At 43.3% G+C, this 22,402-nt stretch overlaps 1 protein-coding gene across 2 annotated transcripts; it reads right to left on the minus strand.

Annotated features, from left to right (window-relative positions):
- Positions 1 to 872: 872 nt before the first annotated feature.
- On the minus strand, positions 873 to 17,912 carry LOC138614330 (uncharacterized). 2 transcript variants are annotated; one of them, XR_011310264.1, is made up of 7 exons: positions 17,672 to 17,912; positions 14,345 to 14,486; positions 12,481 to 12,916; positions 10,531 to 10,773; positions 10,113 to 10,435; positions 2,440 to 5,275; positions 873 to 1,430 (listed from the first exon to the last, which is right to left on the minus strand). XR_011310264.1 is itself a non-coding variant. In XM_069687700.1 (6 exons), exons 2-6 carry the CDS (start codon positions 14,476 to 14,478, stop codon positions 2,818 to 2,820), a joined length of 3,594 nt encoding a protein of 1,197 aa, XP_069543801.1. In that variant the 5' UTR covers positions 14,479 to 14,486; positions 17,672 to 17,912; the 3' UTR covers positions 873 to 2,817. The 2 variants fall into 2 exon arrangements, 1 of the variants encoding a protein (XP_069543801.1); XM_069687700.1 differs by having other exon boundaries at positions 873 to 5,275.
- Positions 17,913 to 22,402: the final 4,490 nt, after the last annotated feature.

A 22,402-nucleotide genomic window follows, 5' to 3' on the forward strand; every position in this document is an offset into this window, starting at 1 on the left:
CTGCAGGTTCCGGTCCCACCGGGCCGCCGGACGGACCGGGCCTTCACAAATGCCGGCCCGTTTTCCATGATTGGAAAGCCTTCACCGCCCTGAGGCTCCATTTCTCTTTCATTTCCTCCCGCGGCGCCATTTCATCTAAAAATCAACTCTAAATGTTTTAAAATGTCCTCGTAAATTCTACCGACCACTTCCGCACGTCTTCTTCTTCTGCTTTATTGGCAGGTCGTAAACACGTGTTCTCGGTGCATAGCGCCACCTAGTGTGTCGGAGTGAGTAGATTCATGACGTTAACTGTCCGGAAAGTGACTGGAGAAAACTAAAAACACACCTCATTTCCTAATCCTGCCTTTGCTATGAAGTATCTACCGACGCGCTTCTGATTTCATGATTTATATTTTACAAATATGAGGAACTTGTTGTAGCTCAGCTGCATCTGACATTATGAGACCAAAACATCCTGGAACTTTTCACGATTTTAGGAAGATCAGGATTCAGGTGTAATGTTTATGTTGTACAAGTGTACCACGATGCTCTTTAATATTAATTTATTTCTCTTTCAATGTTAATGAAAGAGATCAAAACCCACTTTCCACTTCAGGTTTTTTTTAAAGGTGTGAGTTTAGTTTTCCTCAGCTTTAGATTTCCTTCCTGAATATGTCATAGTGATTTTATCTGAAGTAGAATTTAAAAATGTTGAACTACATGTGTTTTTTCTTCTACTTTTTGTGACACAAAGTGAGTTCTATGATGTTTTATGACATTATGAAATGAGGATAACTAGAAATATGAATACTCGGTCAGACTGAAGGCAGCAAGTGAACTTTGGAGGAATTCATCTAATGGACTTTATAATAATGTGTTTCAGGACAAAGTGAAAGAAACCTTTTATGACCACAAAAAGAGATCTGTGCATATGAAGGAAGAAGAATGACTTCAGTAAAAGAAATAAACATGTAAATACATGATAAATAAATACTTAATGGAGATTGAAATACATTTTCTTGAATCTCTTTTCTTCATCATCTGACACTAAATAAAGACATAAAATGGAGTTAAAATGTGTCAAAAACAAAACACAGACCATTTAATTTAATACATGTTTGGTTTGTAACTTTAGTAAAACTTGTAGTTTAACATTTCTTTACTTTGAACATAAAACGATGCAGTAAAGACACTTTTTACACAGTTTGATAAATTCTTCGTTTATGTCTGTGGTCTTTGTTAAAGTGCTGCGTACTTTCAGACCGTCACTCCATCCAGTTCATTGAACATTAACTGCTCACTTTATGGTGTTCTTTTGTATTTTGAGCAGCAGAAGGTAGTTTATCATCTTCTGACAGCGTCCAGAGGAATCAGTTACAGTGTGAAGAGAGAGAACAAGACTCCAGACTCCAGGTGGCCACGTTTACACACTGATGACATCACCACACCTTTCAGGAAATAAAGCTTCAGGTCAGAGGTCACAGATTTCCAACAAATCACTTCATTTAGCCGCTCACACTTTCTCAGCAGCTGATCTAAGATCTCACCTCTAAATAAACTGACAGCAATGACTCCGGCTACAAAACCAGTTCATATGTTTTAACTTACATCTTGATTTCTGATCGCAGTGCAAGAAATTTGCTCTCAAAACTGTCTTTTGTGCATCCATTAAAACAAAGACACAAAACGACCTCGATAAGAACGCGGCTCTTCTTATCGAGGTCGTTTTGTGTCTTTTTTCTTTCAGATACCAAAGTTTTGCTTTCATGTTGGATGTTCTTATCCAGCTGTTTGTTTCCTGAAATGTCTCATTTAGTGTTAAACTTTGAGGTTTGCTGAGGAATACCTCCAGTTTACTTCAAGCAGGCGTATTCATAATGAACATGGCTGCAGTGCCTCCATGGTTCATGCTAACTGTTCACTCTTTACCACCTCTGGAAACTCGAGGAAACGAGCAGCCCGTAAAACAGCGTACAAACGGCAACGTGAGCCTCCTGCAGCTTTGCACACAAAAAAAGAAAGGTGTGTGCATGATTGATTTTAAATGTCTTTTTGAGTGCATTACCTGTTGCTCCGTGGCGTCGTTTCATTCCTGCGTCTATACGAATGAATTATAGCAGCAACACGTCATTTGTATCATAGAACCGTATAGAATATCCTCCTCTAAGATATAACAGGGAAACCGTGTCATCAAATCACAGCAGAAACCCAGTGAGGGCTTCAGTTATATCTTGATGATCTGTCTCGCCCTCCTGCTCCTGTGTGTGTGTGTGTGTGTGTGTGTGTGTGTGTGTGTGTGTGTGTGTGTGTGTGTGTGTGTGTGTGTGTGTGTGTGTGTGTGTGTCTCTCTCTCGCTCTAAACGAGGGTGAACAAAACTCCTCTTTGTGATCACTACTTATCACTTGTCATACATTAAAAAATGCAACACTAATGGCCGTTATCAAAGAGACACTCACTGATGCAGAACACGCAGCCGATGTGGACACGCACACGCACACGCACACCTGAGCGGCACGCGAGAGGAAACGCACACGCCAGGTGAGCAGTGTTCCTCAGGGCTGACAGATCTGAAGATGTTCAGGTAACAAGTGATGTTCATCTATTTGCTGCCAATCGATGACAACAGAGATTGGTTGCAGTTATTAAGAAACGAGGCGGACTCTGAGGGAAACACGGGAAGAAGGAAGATTTGGACTGAAAGGAACAACTTCCTCATAAAACAACAGCCGATACCATCGACTCGTTTAGTCACAGGTTCGATTCCCGACCCCGCCAACTTCAGCAACACTTTAAAATGTCGTTGTCCTTCACAACTCAACATCTTTGTGAACATTTCAACATTCTTCATCTTCCTCCCCCTCTTCTTCTTCCTCCCCCTCTTCTTCTTCCTCTTCTTCAGTGTCCTCTTCCTCCGTCGCAGCAGCGTTGTTCATTTTCCAGCTGAGGGTCCACTCCGTCTCCGGCGTGCCCCCCCCCCCTGTCAGCCCCGTGAGTCCGTGAGTCCGGCGCTGCGCGGAGAAACACACCACCTCGTCCTCGTCCGGCTTCCTCCAGCGACAAATCCTCCACGACTCCTTCCAAGCTCGCCAGCCCTCTTCCTCCTCGCCCGCCTCCTCCTCGTCTTCCTCCTCGTCCTCGCCCCCTGTGTGCGCCACCGCCACCGCCCACGACTGCTTCCAGGAGGCGAAGGACGCGGTGAGTTTGTGGAACTGCAGGTGCAGCGGGACGTCAGCTGTGACGCGTCTCCGACGCTTCTTCACCTTCTTCTCTTCCTCAGCATTTATCTTCTCTGCTTCACCGGTGTCTTCCTCTTCCTCCTCTTCATCATCCTTATCCTCCTGAGTGCCCACTTTTTTGTCTTCCTCTTTGTCTTTTTTATGTATTTCATCATCGTCCTCTTCATCCACTTCTTCATCATCTTCATCTTCTTCCTCTTCATTTTCGACTTTTTTGTCCTTCTCTTTATTGTCTTCCTCCTTCATATGTGCTTTAACATCTTTCTTCTCTGATTCTTCATCCTCCTCTTCATTGTCCTCTTCTTCATCATCTTCATCTTCTTCCTCATCCTCGGCCTCTTCATCATCTTCATTGTCGACTTTATTGTCTTCCTTCTTTCGATGTGCTTTAACATCATCCTTCTCCTCTTCTTCCTCCTCTTCCTCGTCTTCATCTTCCTCCTCCTCCTTATCTACTTTTTTGATGTCCTCTTTTTTCTCTTTCTTTTTGTCCTTATGTATTTCATCATCTTCATCCTCATCTTCTTCTTCATCATCCTCTTCCTCCTCTTCTTCCTCCTGTTCCTCCTCCTTGCTGTTATCTTTTTCATCTTCATTTTTCACATCCTTTTCTTCCTTTGATTTGACATCTTTCTCATCCTTGTCGTCTTCATCCTCCTCTGTCTCCTCTTCCTCCTCGTCTTCCTCTTCATCCTCGTCATTCTCATGTTTTTCTTTCTCTTTGTTTACCTCGTTCTCCTCTTCCTCTTCATCTTCTATGTTCTTGTCCTTGTCTTTGTTTATTTGGTCAGTTTCTTTTCCTTCTGCAGTCTCCTCATCTAGTTCTTCCTCCTCCTCCTTTTCTTCTTCATCCTCCTTCTCTGATTTTTTATCCTCCGTTTCTGCTTCATCATCCTCAGTGTTTTTATTTATGTTTTTGTCTTTTTCCTGCTTCTTATTTAACTCTTCTACTTCCTCCTTCTCCTCCTCCTCTTCATCCTCCTCCTCTTCATCTTCGTCATCTTCTTCATTGTCCTCACCATTCTTGTTTCCCTCTTGGTCTTCCTCCTGTTTCTTCTTTCCTAAATGCACAACTTTGTCTTTCTCTTCTTCATCTTCTTCTTCACTCTCCTCCACCTCCTCCTTTGCATCTTCGTACTTCTCCTCTTCATCATCTTCTTTGCTTTCTTTTTCCTTGTCCACATCCGTGTCTTTGTTTACTCTTTCATCCTCCTCGTCCTGTGTTTCCTTGTCCTTCTCATTGTCAACATCTTCATCCTCTTCTTCCTCGTCTTCCTCATCTTCCTCTTCATCCTTCTTGTTTGATTTGTTGACTTCAACGTCGTTTTCTGCTTCATCCTCCTCTTCCTCTTCCTTCTCCTCCTCTTCCTCATTGTCCTCATTCTTCTCATTTCCTTCTAGGTCATCCTCTTCCTTCTCATTGACATCTTTGCCCTTTTCCTCTTCCTCTTCTCCTCCGCTTATGTTTTCCTTATCCACATCCATGTACTTCTTCTTTGCGTCTTCATCCTCCTCCTCTTCCTCCTCCTCCTCTTCCTCCTCCTCCTCCGTCTCCTTGCCCTTCTCCTCTTCTACTTCTCTTCCACTTCTCTTTTCCTTATCCATATCCATGTTCTTCTTCTTTTCTTCTTCCTCCTCCTCCTCTTCCTCCTCTTCTTCCTCCTCTTCCTCCTCCTCCTCTTCCTCCTTGTTAAAGTCTTTGTCTTTCTTCTCACTGTCTACTACTTTGCCCTCTTCATTTTTGTAGACAGCTCTCTCCTCCTCTTCAACACCTTCATCGTCCTCCTCCTCTTCATCCTCTTCATTGTCTACTCCTTTATCCTCCTCCTCCTCTGTGCCTTCCACTGTTTCTCCTGCTTCACTCTCATCTTCTTCCTCCTCCTCTTCCTCCTCTGGTTGAATCCATCCTTTAGGAGCCCTCCAGGCCTCAGTCCACTCCACGCTGTCTATGATGTCATCGTCTAGCTCTGATGTGAGGAAGAGGTTGGTAGATCTGCGTCTCCTCTCCAACATGGCGCTGTGCTGATGTTGGGACTTCAGTGAAGCTCTGCACCATCTGTGGATATAGTTTAAGATTGGTCAAATCAGCTTCACCTACAACAGAAAAACTGAGCATTGAAATGTATTCTTAACAGAGTGGATATGAAACCACATCTGTTCCTTCATCCATGGAAAGATTGCTGAATGAATCGAGTCTCCACAGGTCCGACAGAAACAAAGTGAGATGCAAAACCACCACAAATATGTGGTTGAGTCTTTGCATCTCTTCAGTCTGGTGTCCAGCCTATCTCTGGTGTCCAGCCTATCTCTGGTGTCTAGTCTATCTCTGGTGTCTAGCCTATCTCTGGTGTCCAGCCTATCTCTGGTGTCTAGCCTATCTCTGGTGTCTAGCGTATCTCTGGTGTCTAGCCTATCTCTGGTGTCCAGCCTATCTCTGGTGTCCAGCGTATCTCTGGTGTCTAGCGTATCTCTGGTGTCTAGTGTATCTCTGGTGTCCAGCCTATCTCTGGTGTCTAGCGTATCTCTGGTGTCTAGCCTATCTCTGGTGTCTAGTGTATCTCTGGTGTTCAGCCTATCTCTGGTGTCCAGCGTATCTCTGGTGTCTAGCGTATCTCTGGTGTCTAGTGTATCTCTGCTGTTCAGCCTATCTCTGGTGTCCAGCCTATCTCTGGTGTCTAGCGTATCTCTGGTGTCCAGCCTATCTCTGGTGTCTAGTGTATCTCTGCTGTTCAGCCTATCTCTGGTGTCTAGCGTATCTCTGGTGTCTAGCCTATCTCTGGTGTCTAGCGTATCTCTGGTGTCCAGCCTATCTCTGGTGTCTAGCGTATCTCTGGTGTCCAGCCTATCTCTGGTGTCTATCTCTGTGTATCTCTGGTGTGCTGTTCAGCCTATCTCTGGTGCCTATCTCTGGTGTCTAGCCTATCTCTGGTGTCTCTGGTATCTCTGGTGTCTAGCCTATCTCTGGTGGTGTCCAGCCTATCTCTGGTGTCTAGCCTATCTCTGGTGTCCAGCCTATCTCTGGTGTCTAGCCTATCTCTGGTGTCTAGCGTATCTCTGGTGTCCAGCCTATCTCTGGTGTCTAGCCTATCTCTGGTGTCTAGCCTATCTCTGGTGTCTAGCCTATCTCTGGTGTCCAGCCTATCTCTGGTGTCTAGCGTATCTCTGGTGTCCAGCCTATCTCTGGTGTCTAGCCTATCTCTGGTGTTCAGCCTATCTCTGGTGTCCTATCTCTGGTGTCTAGCTATCTCTGGTGTCTAGCCTATCTCTGGTGTCCAGCCTATCTCTGGTGTCTAGCCTATATCTCTGGTGTCTAGCCTATCTCTGGTGTCTAGTGTATCTCTGGTGTCCAGCCTATCTCTGGTGTCTAGCCTATCTCTGGTGTCTAGTCTAGCCTATCTCTGGTGTCTAGCGTATCTCTGGTGTCTAGCCTATCTCTGGTGTCCAGCCTATCTCTGGTGTCTAGCCTATCTCTGGTGTCTAGCCTATCTCTGGTGTCTAGTGTATCTCTGGTGTCTATCTCTGGTGTCCAGCCTATCTCTGGTGTCTAGCCTATCTCTGGTGTCTAGCGTATCTCTGGTGTCTAGCGTATCTCTCTCTGTGTCAGCCTATCTCTGGTGTCCAGCCTATCTCTGGTGTCTAGCCTATCTCTGGTGTCTAGCCTATCTCTGGTGTCTATATCTCTGGTGTCTAGCGTATCTCTGGTGTTTAGCCTATCTCTGGTGTCCAGCCTATCTCTGGTGTCCAGCCTATCTCTGGTGTCCAGCCTATCTCTGGTGTCTAGCGTATCTCTGGTGTCTAGCGTATCTCTGGTATCTCTGGTGTCTAGCGTATCTCTGGTGTCCAGCCTATCTCTGGTGTCCAGCCTATCTCTGGCGTCTAGCGTATCTCTGGTTCCAGCCTATCTCTGGTGTCTAGCCTATCTCTGGTGTCTAGCCTATCTCTGGTGTCCAGCCTATCTCTGTTGTCTAGCCTATCTCTGGTGTTTAGCCTATATCTGGTGTCTAGCCTATCTCTGGTGTCTAGCGTATCTCTGGTGTCTGGCCTATCTCTGGTGTCTAGCGTATCTTTGGTGTCTAGCCTATCTCTGGTGTCTAGCCTATCTCTGGTGTCTAGCCTATCTCTGGTGTCCAGCCTATCTCTGGTGTCCAGCCTATCTCTGGTGTCTAGCGTATCTCTGGTGTCTAGCGTATCTCTGGTGTCCAGCCTATCTCTGGTGTCCAGCCTATCTCTGGTGTCTAGCCTATCTCTGGTGTCTAGCCTATCTCTGGTGTCCAGCCTATCTCTGGTGTCTAGCGTATCTCTGGTGTTTAGCCTATCTCTGGTGTCCAGCCTATCTCTGGTGTCCAGCCTATCTCTGGTGTCTAGTGTATCTCTGGTGTCCAGCCTATCTCTGGTGTCTAGTGTATCTCTGGTGTCCAGCGTATCTCTGGTGTCCAGCCTATCTCTGGTGTCCAGCCTATCTCTGGTGTCTAGCCTATCTCTGGTGTCTAGCGTATCTCTGGTGTCTAGTGTATCTCTGGTGTCCACCCTATCTCTGGTGTCTAGCCTATCTCTGGTGTCTAGCCTATCTCTGGTGTCTAGCGTATCTCTGGTGTCCAGCCTATCTCTGGTGTCCAGCCTATCTCTGGTGTCTAGCCTATCTCTGGTGTCTAGCCTATCTCTGGTGTCCAGCTTATCTCTGGTGTCTAGCGTATCTCTGGTGTTTAGCCTATCTCTGGTGTCCAGCCTATCTCTGGTGTCCAGCCTATCTCTGGTGTCTAGCGTATCTCTGGTGTCTAGCGTATCTCTGGTATCTCTGGTGTCTAGCGTATCTCTGGTGTCCAGCCTATCTCTGGTGTCCAGCCTATCTCTGGCGTCTAGCGTATCTCTGGTTCCAGCCTATCTCTGGTGTCTAGCCTATCTCTGGTGTCTAGCCTATCTCTGGTGTCCAGCCTATCTCTGTTGTCTAGCCTATCTCTGGTGTTTAGCCTATATCTGGTGTCTAGCCTATCTCTGGTGTCTAGCGTATCTCTGGTGTCTGGCCTATCTCTGGTGTCTAGCGTATCTTTGGTGTCTAGCCTATCTCTGGTGTCTAGCCTATCTCTGGTGTCTAGCCTATCTCTGGTGTCCAGCCTATCTCTGGTGTCCAGCCTATCTCTGGTGTCTAGCGTATCTCTGGTGTCTAGCGTATCTCTGGTGTCCAGCCTATCTCTGGTGTCCAGCCTATCTCTGGTGTCTAGCCTATCTCTGGTGTCTAGCCTATCTCTGGTGTCCAACCTATCTCTGGTGTCTAGCGTATCTCTGGTGTTTAGCCTATCTCTGGTGTCCAGCCTATCTCTGGTGTCCAGCCTATCTCTGGTGTCTAGCGTATCTCTGGTGTCTAGCGTATCTCTGGTATCTCTGGTGTCCAGCGTATCTCTGGTGTCCAGCCTATCTCTGGTGTCCAGCCTATCTCTGGTGTCTAGCGTATCTCTGGTGTCTAGCGTATCTCTGGCGTCTAGCGTATCTCTGGTTCCAGCCTATCTCTGGTGTCTAGCCTATCTCTGGTGTCTAGCCTATCTCTGGTGTCCAGCCTATCTCTGGTGTCTAGCCTATCTCTGGTGTTTAGCCTATATCTGGTGTCTAGCCTATCTCTGGTGTCTAGCGTATCTCTGGTGTCTAGCGTATCTCTGGTGTCTAGCATATCTCTGGTGTCTAGCGTATCTCTGGTGTCTAGCCTATCTCTGGTGTCTAGCCTATCTCTGGTGTCCAGCCTATCTCTGGTGTCTAGCCTATATCTGGTGTCTAGCCTATCTCTGGTGTCTAGTCTATCTCTGGTGTCTAGCCTATCTCTGGTGTCCAGCCTATCTCTGGTGTCTAGCCTATCTCTGGTGTCTAGCCTATCTCTGGTTTCCAGCCTATCTCTGGTGTCTAGCGTATCTCTGGTGTTTAGCCTATCTCTGGTTTCCAGCCTATCTCTGGTGTCTAGCCTATCTCTGGTGTCTAGCCTATCTCTGGTGTCTATCGTATCTGTGCACGTTTGCCTTCATCAGGGACCCCGAATCAACAACGGACATTGAATGTGTCCAAATATTGAAGGTTATTTCTGTCAGTGGAAGAATTCTCACTCACTCATGAATAAACTTTCTACAGTAAAATAGCAGCATCTGGAATCATCATTTACTGCAAGGAAGTGACTGATGTAGGTTGTGAAGATAAAAGAGGTTGGTTATTGATTATTGATTTGGCATTGTTGGATATGAAATCATAGCCTATCTGCACCTACTCGCTCACAGCTTCAGTTCTCTTCTCTGAATACAGAGCGTTTGTACAGCCGCTCTGAAGGGTGGACCAATCAGAGACCAGCATCGGTGGTTACCTGCGTTTGTCCTGCCCCTTCTTCACTGTGATTGGACGGCTGCTGATGAGCACAGCATTAATATTTGTCTACTCTTGCTGACCGGAAAATAATTGTCCAACGTTCAGTGCAGAATAAAACACTCAGCTCCTCGTCAAGCTGCTGGCTTATATTAAAAAATATTCTGTACATGGTAGGTCGCTGCAGCGGTGGCAGAGTGTCTGATTGGTTAAATTAACTGGAGGTCAACGCCCAGTAGGATGGAACGACTGCAAACGATTCTCTATAGAGGGTGAACGGACACATATTCATGTAGTGACTTAAATTCAATTAAATTAAATCAACGAATCACATTTAACTTATTTACATCTTCAGTAGAAACTGCAGTGAGCAACAGAAGGTCATAAAGTATCAGCAGATGGAGAAAGAGGTTGTTGATTTTGGTCTTCTCTGTTTTTGGCTAAATATTAAATATCAAAAGCCTTGTCATTCATGAAATTGATCCCAGCATATATCCATGATGAAAAAGCTCTTGTTGAGTTTAGTACCAAACATGACATGCCCAGCAAACACCCACCTGAACTGCTGACTGAACCCCCAGCAGGAGCTCCAGCTTCTCTCACGCTCTTCATGCTCCTCCGGAGGAGCTGCAGAGAGCAGCCATGATTGGCTCCATCCTGGCATGAAGACATCATGTATCCTGATAACGACTTCGGTGTCGGTGGTGGAGGAGCTTCCACTTAGTGCGTCGTCGTCTGTGTCGTAGTCTGAGTCGTAGTCTGTGATGTCGTCTGCGTCGTCGTCTGTGATGTCGTCTGTGATGTCGTCCGTTATGTCTTCTGTGTCGAGTTCTGCCTCAGACATTTTCCATGAATCCTCCCAGTCCCAGCCGAGCTCATCCTGTATGATCATCACAGTACATATTTTAAACAGGAATATTAAAAAGCCCAAAAGATCAGAAACAAGGATGCAGAGATCTTGTGAATGACCCCCACCTGCTCCTCCAGTTGCTCTATTTGTTCAAACTTGTCGCTGATATCTTGTTGGTATTCAGGCCAGATGTGATCCCAGTCCTTCTTCTGCTGTCTGAAGGCAAAGTTCATGATCTTCCAGGTGCCAGCCCAGATAGGAAGGCCATATGTTCCTATCTCAGCTCTGCAAACCATTTCTTTGGCGAACAGAACCTCCCATTGGAACTGTTTCTCCTCAGAGAGCTCCAGCTGGGCCGGACTCTTCACCTGGAAACAAGAACAAGAAAACAAAAGGTGCTTTAAAAAATATGTCCCATTTGTAGCTCGCTCACAGTTTCTCTTCACTTGTGGTTTGATTGGGTCACGGAGGATCTAGCTTGAGACTGATGACAGCTGAACAAGAAAAGAGATAAAACCCACTGGATTTTACGGAGTGGTGTTGAAGGATATTATTTTCCTACAATAGATGATGGAGCACAAAATAAACCATCAGAAAACCACATCTCAGCTGCTCCACTTTGGTTCTATGTTGATAGAAGCTGCAGATCTGGAGCTGGAGATGTTCTGTTATATTACATTTCCAAGCTGTTGAACTTCTGCTTGGCATGATAACAGATATACTGCAAGACAGGACCACCGTGGACAAAGCCAAGCGTCTGGTGGTGGTCCGTTGGTAGATGTTGCGTAATCTTAACTCTGAATGTTTTCTGTTTTGGGTTAGTAATAATTCAAATGAGGTGAAATCTTAACGCTTCAGTATCCAATGATATGACCATAGTGTGCTCTCAACACGATCCATTCTTTTCATGGTTCCAACATGACAGAGGACAAAGATAAATCCTTGGAGAAAAGACTTTTCCAGTTTGGTGTGAAAGAAGCCGACTGATCTATCAAAAACTCCATTTAGTCATTTTCACTTGAAAATTCAAAAAGCAAACTTTTTTCTTTCAATAGTTTGTAGATGTCTCTGCTGTGGATTCTTGATTTTCACAGTAAAATCTAAGTTGTGTCTGGTCAGTGTGTCGACATGGTTGTGCTTTGATAGTAATAAAACTCCAGCACATGCAGGAGTGTCAACCAATCACAGGCATGTTCAGAGTTAAACCCCATAAGATGTAAACTTAAATCCAACGGTTTCACATCGTAAACGGCACCAGACTCCGACACGCCTGTTTATTTAGCTGTAAATACAGCAAAGAATCATGCCTGACAAGTTTTCTGTGATTACCGAGAAAAGCAAGTTGCTCTTAGACTATAATGTTCGTGTCCCCACAGATCAGATCAGCACATCCGTGCAAAATAATGGTGTAAAATAATAAATAGTGTAAAATAATGGTACAAAACCAAACCACCAGAGGGAAATTAGTTTATAAATGACTGTAAAATGCCAAGTCAATTTCATGTATGTCTACTTTGCCGGCCACAGAACACACGAGATCGAAAAGTTTAGTTTGAGTCTTCATCAGGCCCTTCAGGCCGGCATCAAGCTGGTGCTACAACCCCACCTAGTGGTCGGAGGTCCTCCACAGACATCTAATTCTACCTTATTGGGTCTAATTACCACCAAAATAATTTACTTTTCAGTAATTCTCCACAAATAGCATGCTAACTAACATTAGCAGTGTGCTTTGCCAGCTGACTTCCCTTCCATAGTGCAGAGTGGTGCCATGAAGTCCTTCTTTCAGGATCTTTTTTTTCAGACATGTCAGGAGACAACAAATCTGAGATCAGCGTTTTTACCATGATTGTTGGTGCAATTTACTACACAGCAACTCTTTGGCATGACGTTATTATTTATAATGGTTAGTTTAAATTAAAACTTTAGAGAAAAGTCTCAACTCACTGAATGTTCCCTCGACCTCGTCAAGCCAACACACACTTCAAATAGTCAAACTTGAACCCAAAACATGTCCTGACCAGCCTGAAACGGACATGTTTGAATGTGAAACCATCGCTCGGTGTCGGTCTCGGTACCTGTTTCCAGGACTGACTCCATTTACTGGTCGAAGACGTCCACTCGGGCTCTGATCCGCAGCGCTCGGCTTTGTACTTCCTGTTGTCAGCCATCTCGATGGTTGTGAAACCGGCGATTCTGGCTTTCATCTCTTTGGCTTTCAGGTAAAGATACTTCGGAGGCTTCAGGCTCATCCAGGACTCCTTCCAACACAGCCTGAACACATCTACTTCCACTGTGCGTTTTGGCCTTTTAAGTTTGGGTGAAGCCGACCTCCTGGGAGGAGGCGGAGGGGGGGGAGGCGCCGCTTTGGTTTTGGGAGGAGGAGGCCCGATTTTGAATTTAATTCTGGGCTTGGCTGAATCGGCTTCATCCGCGCCGCTGGTGATCCTGCTGAACTCTGACACTTCGCCATTGGCAACAACCGACCAGTGATACTTCCACTTTGAGAAGAGTCTGCAGATTGAAAAATACATCAATAATTACAAATACAAGTAAGTACAAATACAAGGATGTGATGTATTTGCACTTGCTCAGAATATGACGAAAACATGGAGGATTTAAATACTGATTCATAAAAGTGAAATATTTTTCATGGAGCCTGTGATTTCGCTCTTGTTACTTTAGTTTTATTCTGAAGTCCATGAAGCAGCTGAGAAAAGATGTCAGGCCATTTGTTAAAACTGGACTAAATTTAATTATGTCCTTTATCTTAAATGTATTCAATGACTCTATTTTCAACATATCATCAGTCCTACTTGGTCTGCTGGACAGTTTTATTGGCAAAGGTGCTTAAAAAGATAAATCCTTTGATACATAACATACTGTGTGCAGGTTTTAAAACAGTAATGGCTGCTTGTCCTCCACGTATCATGGAGACTCCGGATGTTATCAGACACAGAAAAACCGGCCTCTTAAAACATCCTCCTAAAAAACATTTAATTGATGCTTTGCTTAATTATTTCTAGTGTTAAAAACAGCTTCAGTGAACCAAACATCTCATGTTATTAACTGAGGTTTGACAGCATTCAAAATATTTATTCATAAACAGGTTTTGAACTGTAAAAAGATGTTTTCTTTCCTCGTAATGATGACATCTTGTAATTTTTTTTAGAAAGGCTCTCATAACTATTGAATGTAATTATAAGATATAATCTGTTTTTACAAATCTTGTAAACGTCCTTGTAGTTATGGTTGATTTCTGTCATTTTGTCCTGACTCTCCTTGTTTTATGACCTCGCCTCCCTACTATTGCATTTTATTCATATAGAAATGACTGTTGTGCACCAACAACTGTCAATAACATAAAAATAAAACAACTTCAAACTGTCCCATGTCTGAATACGCAGTAATGTGTACGTAGGATGTTCTACATGGGAAATAGAGAATGAAGAGTGACGACTGATGTAAATAACCTGATATGTGTTTTGCTTCTATCTAAGGATGGCCAGACAGTTATAGACAGTTGCTGTTTTATTTTGTACGTCTTCCTCTGAGTTTCCACGGTCTCGCTTCCTGTTTTATTTTGAGGCTCTTACTTTGAAAAGCACTCGCTCGGTTAGTCGCGCAAAACAGAAAGAAGAGTGAATGTATGTTAAAACGGTAAATTGGCGACAGAACGCAGATTGTTTAAGATATTAGCAACAAGCTCTGACGCTAGTTTGTATGTTTTAAATAAAAATGTCGATGACATCCTCAGATTATTTTTTTTGTGACCTGAGTTCCTCACGACAGTCATCATAAGATAAAACTGCGCAGCTGGAAGTGATTCAGTAATTGTTTGTTGGATGTGTGTTCATTTCACCCATCGCATGACAACGATCAGTTCTGCTCTACTTTCTGGGGTTCGTGTTGCCAGTTGTTTGTTCGACAACAACAACTCACACTTTGACGGAGCTCTTCTCCTTCCTCTCGGCCTCCTGCTTGTTCTGGTCCGCCAGGCTCTGGGCTCTCTTCTCCCACTGGTCTCTCAGAGGCCCGTTGCTGAATGTCCTCTGACCCTCTTTTTTTGACAACATCCTGTCGCCTAGGAGACGCTCACAAAGAAGCAGAAATAACAGTCAGCAACAGGCAGGTTGCATTTCTTCAGCACGTCCGGTTAACTTATATCTTAGGTTTTCCCCAAAACTGCTCAGAAACTTTGGTCTCAGGGACTAATGTCAGCGAACTTTTATTCCTCTTTTAGCCTTTATCTTCGCTCACAACTTTACAAAACAGTGGCGATTTTAATAAACTTGTAAGGTCTAGCTTTACACACAAGTCAAAGCAAAAACGCTGACACATTTGACCAATCAGCAACGTTCAGTGCTTTAAGCCCCGCCCTAAAGGTTCCTGTACTACAGTATTCCCATATCAGGGACACGTTGAACAATCTGCCTGGGATTTCATTTAGATCCTGGTTCATCCCATGGAAACGCATGTAATACAAAGTTCCTGGAAAAAAGTTCCTGTTGTGGCTTTTGTGGTGAAGAATCGTCAGATATATGTTAATAATAAAATTCTTGTACTTCTCTTTAAACCACTGAATGGTTTTGTAGCAGCCCACTTATCAAACATGCTGCCAATCTATGAACCAGGACCGTCTCTCTGGTCTTCTGGCAGTTTTAGTATCTTTTAGTTGTTCCAGATTGCAGGAACTGTATCTTAAAGTTGGAACAGTCTGAGGATCTTAGAATTAGGGAATTAAAATTAGAATTAAAAAGCTTTTGAGTGTTTTATTCCCTCTTTGTTTTTTTGCAATTATATCTGCTCTACTTTTATTTCATTCTTTTATTTTTGTAAATTAGTGTTATTCATTTAATTTCTTTTGAGGGTATTAATACTGTTTTGCAATTTTTGTTTCTTGTGTGAATTAGTCTCAAACGATTTCCTGTCAACATTTAACTTGTCTTATTAATATATTTGAATCACATTAACCTGTTTGGTTGATTAATTGATTAATTGATTTGATACTTGAGTTCACAAGCTATACTGGAAAACAATCAAAAAAGGTCATGTGAGTTTGTGAACTTCTCAAACAGATTATCACAATTTCCCACAGCACACGAACACACCACAGCGCAACAAAAAGGACACAACTGTTCCTGGGATAATATTCAGGATTTTAAAGTTTCACTGAATTTCACTGAAAAACACAATGTCAAGACAAAATACTGGTTTTCTGATTCATCTCAGTCTGCGTATATAAAACAGTTGTATGAAACATTTAACACAATATTTACAAGCGCATATGTTTATACATAAAGGACTGTCTTTGACCAGTTTTGATCCATTTCTCAGCGCAGCGTCCTGTTGAAGACCGACTCATCTAACTGTGACACGAGACGACCAGCATCGCTCTATAATTAAACACAACTCAGCAACGTGTTTCAAGGAGCAACAACAACAAGAAAACAGCTCTCAGTTGGGAAAGATGGAGATCCTCATTCTGTGCTTACTATATTATTCACAAAGATTTGGTCATTTTCCATCCTTCTGCTTTTTTCACATTTGAAATCCCAGACATCACAGTGTCTTTGTCTTAGTTAATTAAAAAAAAAAAAAAAAAAATTGATAAATTAAAACCCTAATTTAAAAAAAAGGGTATAGTTAACAGGCTAGATCTACAAAAACATCTGTACGGACCTTTAAATGACTACCAGACGAGAAATAAAGTCAATGGTGATACAGAGAACGATATAGAGGCTTTAATCTGTGTGTCTGGAGGATGGATTCGGGGACTTAGCGGTGTTAAATGAGACGGACTTAACAGACTAATGATGATGATTTCAAATTCGGATATGAGCTCAGGCCTCTTTCATCACCTCCCGACACAGGATGGTAAGAAATGTCCCCAGTGGAAATGACAGAGAATTAAATAGCAGTGATCTCAACAACTGAAGTAACAACGCATACAAATCAGCAAATATATTCTCTCATCCAGGAATATATTGTCTTTTCAAACACACATAACACTTAATGTCACATTTTATAGAGTGCAGTTTGTTTCTCGGAACTATTTTACTCTGCTTTTAACACCATTTTGTGTTGGGAAACTCAAAGAAAAGCACATTTTTGTTTCGTGTATGTTCGTGTTATTAATGCTACAGATAGTGGTTTCTATTAAGTGCCCCACGGCGGCCAGGCTAAGCTGTTTTGAGCTTTATTTGTTGTATTGAAAATGTGTATGTGAAAGTTATCATCACATATTGGACGATGAGCCTTCTACACTTCATTAAATGTGCATCTTTGTTGTAAATAGGAAACTTGTCTGTTTGAAGTAAATAATGTGCTTTTTTTGTCCGTCACCATCTTACTTGTTCGGAGCGGTTTGGAGCAGGAAGTGACCATATTTGGATGAGCTGGGGGAGAAGCCAGCGGTGGATCTGACCGATCTGATCAGAAACCTGACGATACTACGTCCCGCCCACCGATAGCTGTAACCTGACTGCACCACAGGCCTGTCAATCAAACAGACACGCCCCCAAAAACAGGTCTTCTGGAATCTTCTTTTCTAATGAATGAGGAATTATTTTCAGATGGACCTCCAGAAAACTAATAAGAAGGAGTGACTTTAGCTAACAACACCGAGATAACTGATGGACACATTTTATTCACTTTGGATTTGATGAGAGAAGTTGAATGGGAGTCTATGGAGCCGGAGGCTTTTTGGAGACGACCTCTAGTGGCACTCGCTGGTATTGCAGCTGAAGACACTTCTGGATCAGAACCATTTTACAGACCTGAAGCTACGGACACTTTTATATCCAGTCTATGTCAGAGATTAGAGGGTACAATCAATGTAGCCTAAAGATGATAGCCCAGGGATGTATTAAGAGAGCTGGATACAGAAGTGCCATATAGACTCGCTGCCAATTTGCCCCAGTGACTGCTCGCGGTACTGCGACGTGAATCAAATATTTCTCGTATATTGTATAAAAGATGTCTATGAAATTGTTAAGCGCACAACTCCAACTGCAGACTTTCATCATGAATTTTTAATCCATGAAGGTTTCACATTTTTCAAACCTCCCTCTGTGGACTTTGCTCACATGACCCTGAGTTTGTATGTTATTCAGCCTAGCTTAGCACAAAGCTATGTAACCCAACCTTCTCTTTTCAACAACACCAACACTGTTTACAAATATTGTCAGACAAAACATATAATGTGAAAAATATATATTGTTCAGGTTTAATAAATTCAGAGAAATCAGTAAACTGGTCCTGACTTACCTGATGTCTCTTTGTCTCTCAGTCTGTCTTGTATTCCTGGTTTTAACTAAGTACAATTAAAGGTGAACTACAGTGTGTGTCCACTGTCTGTCTCAACCTCTGGACCTGTCTGTCTCTAATCTTTACAGCAGCTTTACAGGCACCTGTCTGTCTCTTTGTGTCTGTCTGTCTTCAGCCTGTTTCTGCCGTTAACTTTTAACAGCTTACTGTCAGTCCGTCCTGTGTATCTGCTCCGCTGTGAGCCCACTTCCCTCCTTTGCTATTTTTATATCAGATGTTAACAGATCCAGAGCTGCAGCTCTAAATTTAGTGTCGGGGTGAAGCACGAGGCGAGCAGCCTGGAAACGGAGAGAAGTGACATCAATTGTATGAAAACACTGAAGTTTAAATTACTCTTTATTTAACAGGTGTAACAGCACAAACAGACCGGACAGCCGCAAGCAGGTGTGAGCCAATCACATCGCATCACGGCTGGTTTTCAAACCACCAGTTCATGAGTCGCTCTAAATGCAGAGACATTTACATTACTTTGACAAGAATCCAAGTCATGGTTCCGCCTCCATCTCGCTGCCTGGCGATTGGCCAATCGTTGCCAAGACTGTGAAGCATCTCGGTATACAATTACAGGCATCCAGGGTGCGTGTGAGAAAAGTTGGGTTGATGACTGACACTTGGAGGGCAGGGATGCTGGGATGGATGTGAAACTGACCTGGTTGAATCATCAGTACAGGTGTCTGAAAATTAACTAAAAAAAACAAAACAGTCTCAGGCATAAGATCACAGACATAAAAACTGAAGGAGAGGCTTTGTCATGACAACGGTTGAAGCCTGGTGATGACAATACATAAGAAATAAGTAAGAGGTGTATACTGATTAACTGGGTATCAGCCATGAATGTTATAAGGTAAAATGGCAAATCGGTATCACTGCAAAGTGTGAAATAGACACGCCCGTCCGCTACAGAGAAACATGAAATAGACACGCTTTGGCTTTTACAGTGACAGTTACACATTTTCTTGTAGTGGACAGAAATGAAACCTACTGCATGCTTAGAGCCATGTGATTTACAGGAAATTAAACTTTCAGGAGAACAACACTGTCAACTCCTGGATTTGAACCTCGTGGTAACTCATGGCAGTCAGAGATTCATCTAGATTTATGCCACCGAGCCACAACTTCCTCCTAATACTGCTGAAAAATGTCCTTTGTGCTTGGTGTCGATACCTTTGTTGCTCTACATTGGTCACGTAGTGCTTCATCACATGATATTTAGGTGCGTGTCAATCTCACGTTTTGGTGTAGTAGACGGGCGTGTCTATTTCACGCTTTGCCGTGATACCGGGTCGAAAATGGACACAGGATTATATAATTGCACCTCATTCATTCTGATGAAAGCTGCTCAGTGGAAATGTTTCTCCCTCTATAAAGTATCTTCATGTTCTTCATGTTCCTGCAGGTCCACAGAGCGCCAACTTCATTATGGCTGCCCGCACACTTAAAGAAGATTAAATAAAATACCCATATGGCTCTTTGCAAAGCTCTCCAACTTCTCCTCTCATCATCAACACAAACCCCATCAGGAAAAAAACATAAAATGGAGGTGGCAGGATTTCTGGGAAATGTGGGTTTGTCATGAGAAGTATTTCGCACTTTGCTGCATCAGTCTAAAAAAAACCTCAGATACAATTTGGACAAATATTCCTTGTAAACAACTATTTATACTTCAGGTCAACAGGCTGTGAGGATTTCAGCGTGACTCAGCAGAACAAACTGTTTTGACACGTGAAGTCTGATGATGCAGGACGATCACCAGAATAAATCATTTACCTATCTGTCCTTGTGACTTCATGTGTCTTACACACTTTACTGTGACTTACTGAACTCTCTTCATACAAAGTGAAGCACTGCTGCTGTTCTGGGTTCATTTTTCTGTGAGGTCACCCAGCAGCGGGAGGTCCCTTCACCTGTAACAGGATCCTCAGATCATCGAGTCGAGCTGCAGACCAGACGGGTCTCAAACTGAGAGTCACTACTATCTTTACAACAACCACTACATTTCAACCTGCAGTCAGCTCTATATCCTGGATGTGATGAATGTGTTTCCAGACAGTGGATTTGTTTAAGTGGATTTTGCAGCCAGAAAATTCGGATACAGTTTTCTGGGAACGGTTGGTGGTGATTTTTTTCACCATCACGTCTTTTTGCACTGGAAAATGTCCTTTTCATGACCTTCAGCGTTCCCCAACATAGAAGAGAACCTCTATTTTAAAAATACCACCCGAACTAGTTGGAATGACTTCACCTTTGTGTCACTTTGGTATGAGAGGTGGCACTAAATACTATGATACCCATAAGATTCAGCAGCTGTTGCTATGGAGAGGAAGCCAGTCAGAGGTGCCCCCAACCATCAACCATCAGTGATGTCATCAACCATCAGTGATGTCATCGTTGGTTTGTGAAAGTTATGAATCCTCCAGTTCTGATTCTGTCCGTCACCATCTTTGCTAGTTCGAAGCGGTTTGGAGCAGGAAGTGACCATATTTGGACGAGCTGGGGGAGGAGCCAGCGGTGGATCTGACCGATCTGATTGGAAACCTGACGATACTACGTCCCGCCCACCGATAGCTGTAACCTGACTGCACCACAGGCCTGTCAATCAAACAGACACGCCCCCAAAAACAGGTCTTCTTGAATCTTCTTTTCTAATGAATGAGGGATTATTTTCAGATGGACCTCCAGAAAACTAATAAGAAGTCTTCCACATATTTGCTTTATAACTCCCTTTATTAGCTTTTACACCAACAACATCATTTCTCCCCACATCGTTCACCTTTTCCCTCTTTTCCTCCCGTCTGTCTGTTTCATTATCCTATTTTGTCGCAGTCGAACTTTCAGTTCATCCACATCAGATTCAGACTCCATTCTACAGAAGCAGCAGAAACATCGAGGCGAGTGAGTCACTGATGAAACCTGATCTCTTGCTGCAGTCTGCATGTCCGTCATCACTGAACCAGCTGGTTTAAGACTAAGAAAACAAACTTAATGCTTCATGTGTAGAGTATGTCACATTACAGATGGACCCCAGTTTAAGCTGTGATTGGTAAATGTGTTTAGGTTTGCAGCCTGTGAGCTCTGTGATGATTTTAGACCTTTGAATGAGTGGAGACAGGTGACACGTGAAATGGATTGGTTAAAAATACACGTCATTGGGCAAGTTATGAATTATGAATGAGTGATTGGACAGCGTGGGAAAGAGAATGTAATGTAGAAAAAAGAAAAGGAAACCGGGAAAAGCAAATATTCACCCACAGAGGAATGAATATGAGATGTGAGAAAACAGAACTTCCTTAGTGAACTTTGCACAAGCTTCAATATGATGTGTATAAATGCTTTCTTCTTATATCTCTCCCTTCAGATCCACCATGAACTGCTGGTGAAACTGTGTCTCTCCTGCAGGCAAGTATAATAAAATCTACTCTTCAGGTAAGAAGTAGTGAGTTTGACTGTCTCCCATTGTTTGGTGATGCATTCAGGGGAGGCCTTCAGGTTTCTAGTGCTGAGCACCAAAATGCAAAGTATATTTGATCCTAAACTTCAGAGAACTGCTTGCACTGAACTCTACCACAGCTGTCTGAATAGGAACATTAACAGGGTTGGAAATTTAAACATAATAGTGTTTAGGATATTTTCCATTTTATTTTGTTCATATCTTTCAATGATTAAGTATCCCTACTTGTTTTCTCTGTCTTTGCTCTCATTTTTCACACAGTTGTTGAATAATATGATGATGTAATCACACAGAAGGGTTGGCATGGTGGGGGACAGGATTAGAAGTATTAGCTTTGCAGAATAATTTTGCTCCTTCATACATTTCCCCCTTCTATTTGTTTTAGTGTTACTGTATACTGTATATACTCTGAATATACCCGTTTGTGTTCTTGGTCGTGTCCTAAGCACGCTGCGAACAACTTTGGAGTGGACATGATGTGATTGTGCATTGACGGATGATGTATTACCTGTACATTGTAATAAACATATTGCTGCCTGACCACCTCAGCCTCCTTAACCAAACACAAATCATATTAAAAACCCTTTAATTAAATGCAGGAAGAAACATTTCTCTTAATTTACAAAGGTGGATCTAAAAGTTCCAAGTCTGCTCCTGCAGCGCCGCACCATGACATGCATGGAGCACAGGGAGCGACAAGCTTCATCAGGTTGCTTAATTAACATCAGCACCTGAGTTATGTTTCCATCAGCACTGGTATGAGCTGATTTTGCAAGAGGGAGCTCATGAAATTGGATGTCAAACTCAGGAAATCAACAAGGGAGACTCCTGAAATGTTTCAGAAAGCCACTGAAGCATTGAGTGTCACCGTTCAAGACTGAACCAGGCGCGTCAGGTCAGGAGCAACCAGGTGGTTTTAATTTGACACTCTCGGGGTTGTGTCACCGTGAATTCGTCCCTCAGGGTCAGACTGGCAACACCAAGTTCTACAACAATGATGGACAACATTCACTGTGAACCACCTGAACTACAATTCAATGGCAACAGGGTTCTCCAACATGACAACGCACCTGGTCACAGTGTTGAAAACGGTCAAGTTTCTCACCGGCAACAACACAATCCAAACCTCCAACACAAAATGCTATGTGCACTCTTTGCTCAAGTTTCATGTCCATGGTGAAATGTCCATGTACCAGTGGTCGCAAAAGCGTGTGGAACCCAGG

The sequence above is a fragment of the Brachyistius frenatus genome, unplaced genomic scaffold (assembly GCF_029030835.1).
Source record: "Brachyistius frenatus isolate BFR_SWC_R1_liver_20210118 unplaced genomic scaffold, ASM2903083v1 Contig_482, whole genome shotgun sequence".
Lineage (NCBI taxonomy): Eukaryota > Metazoa > Chordata > Actinopteri > Embiotocidae > Brachyistius > Brachyistius frenatus.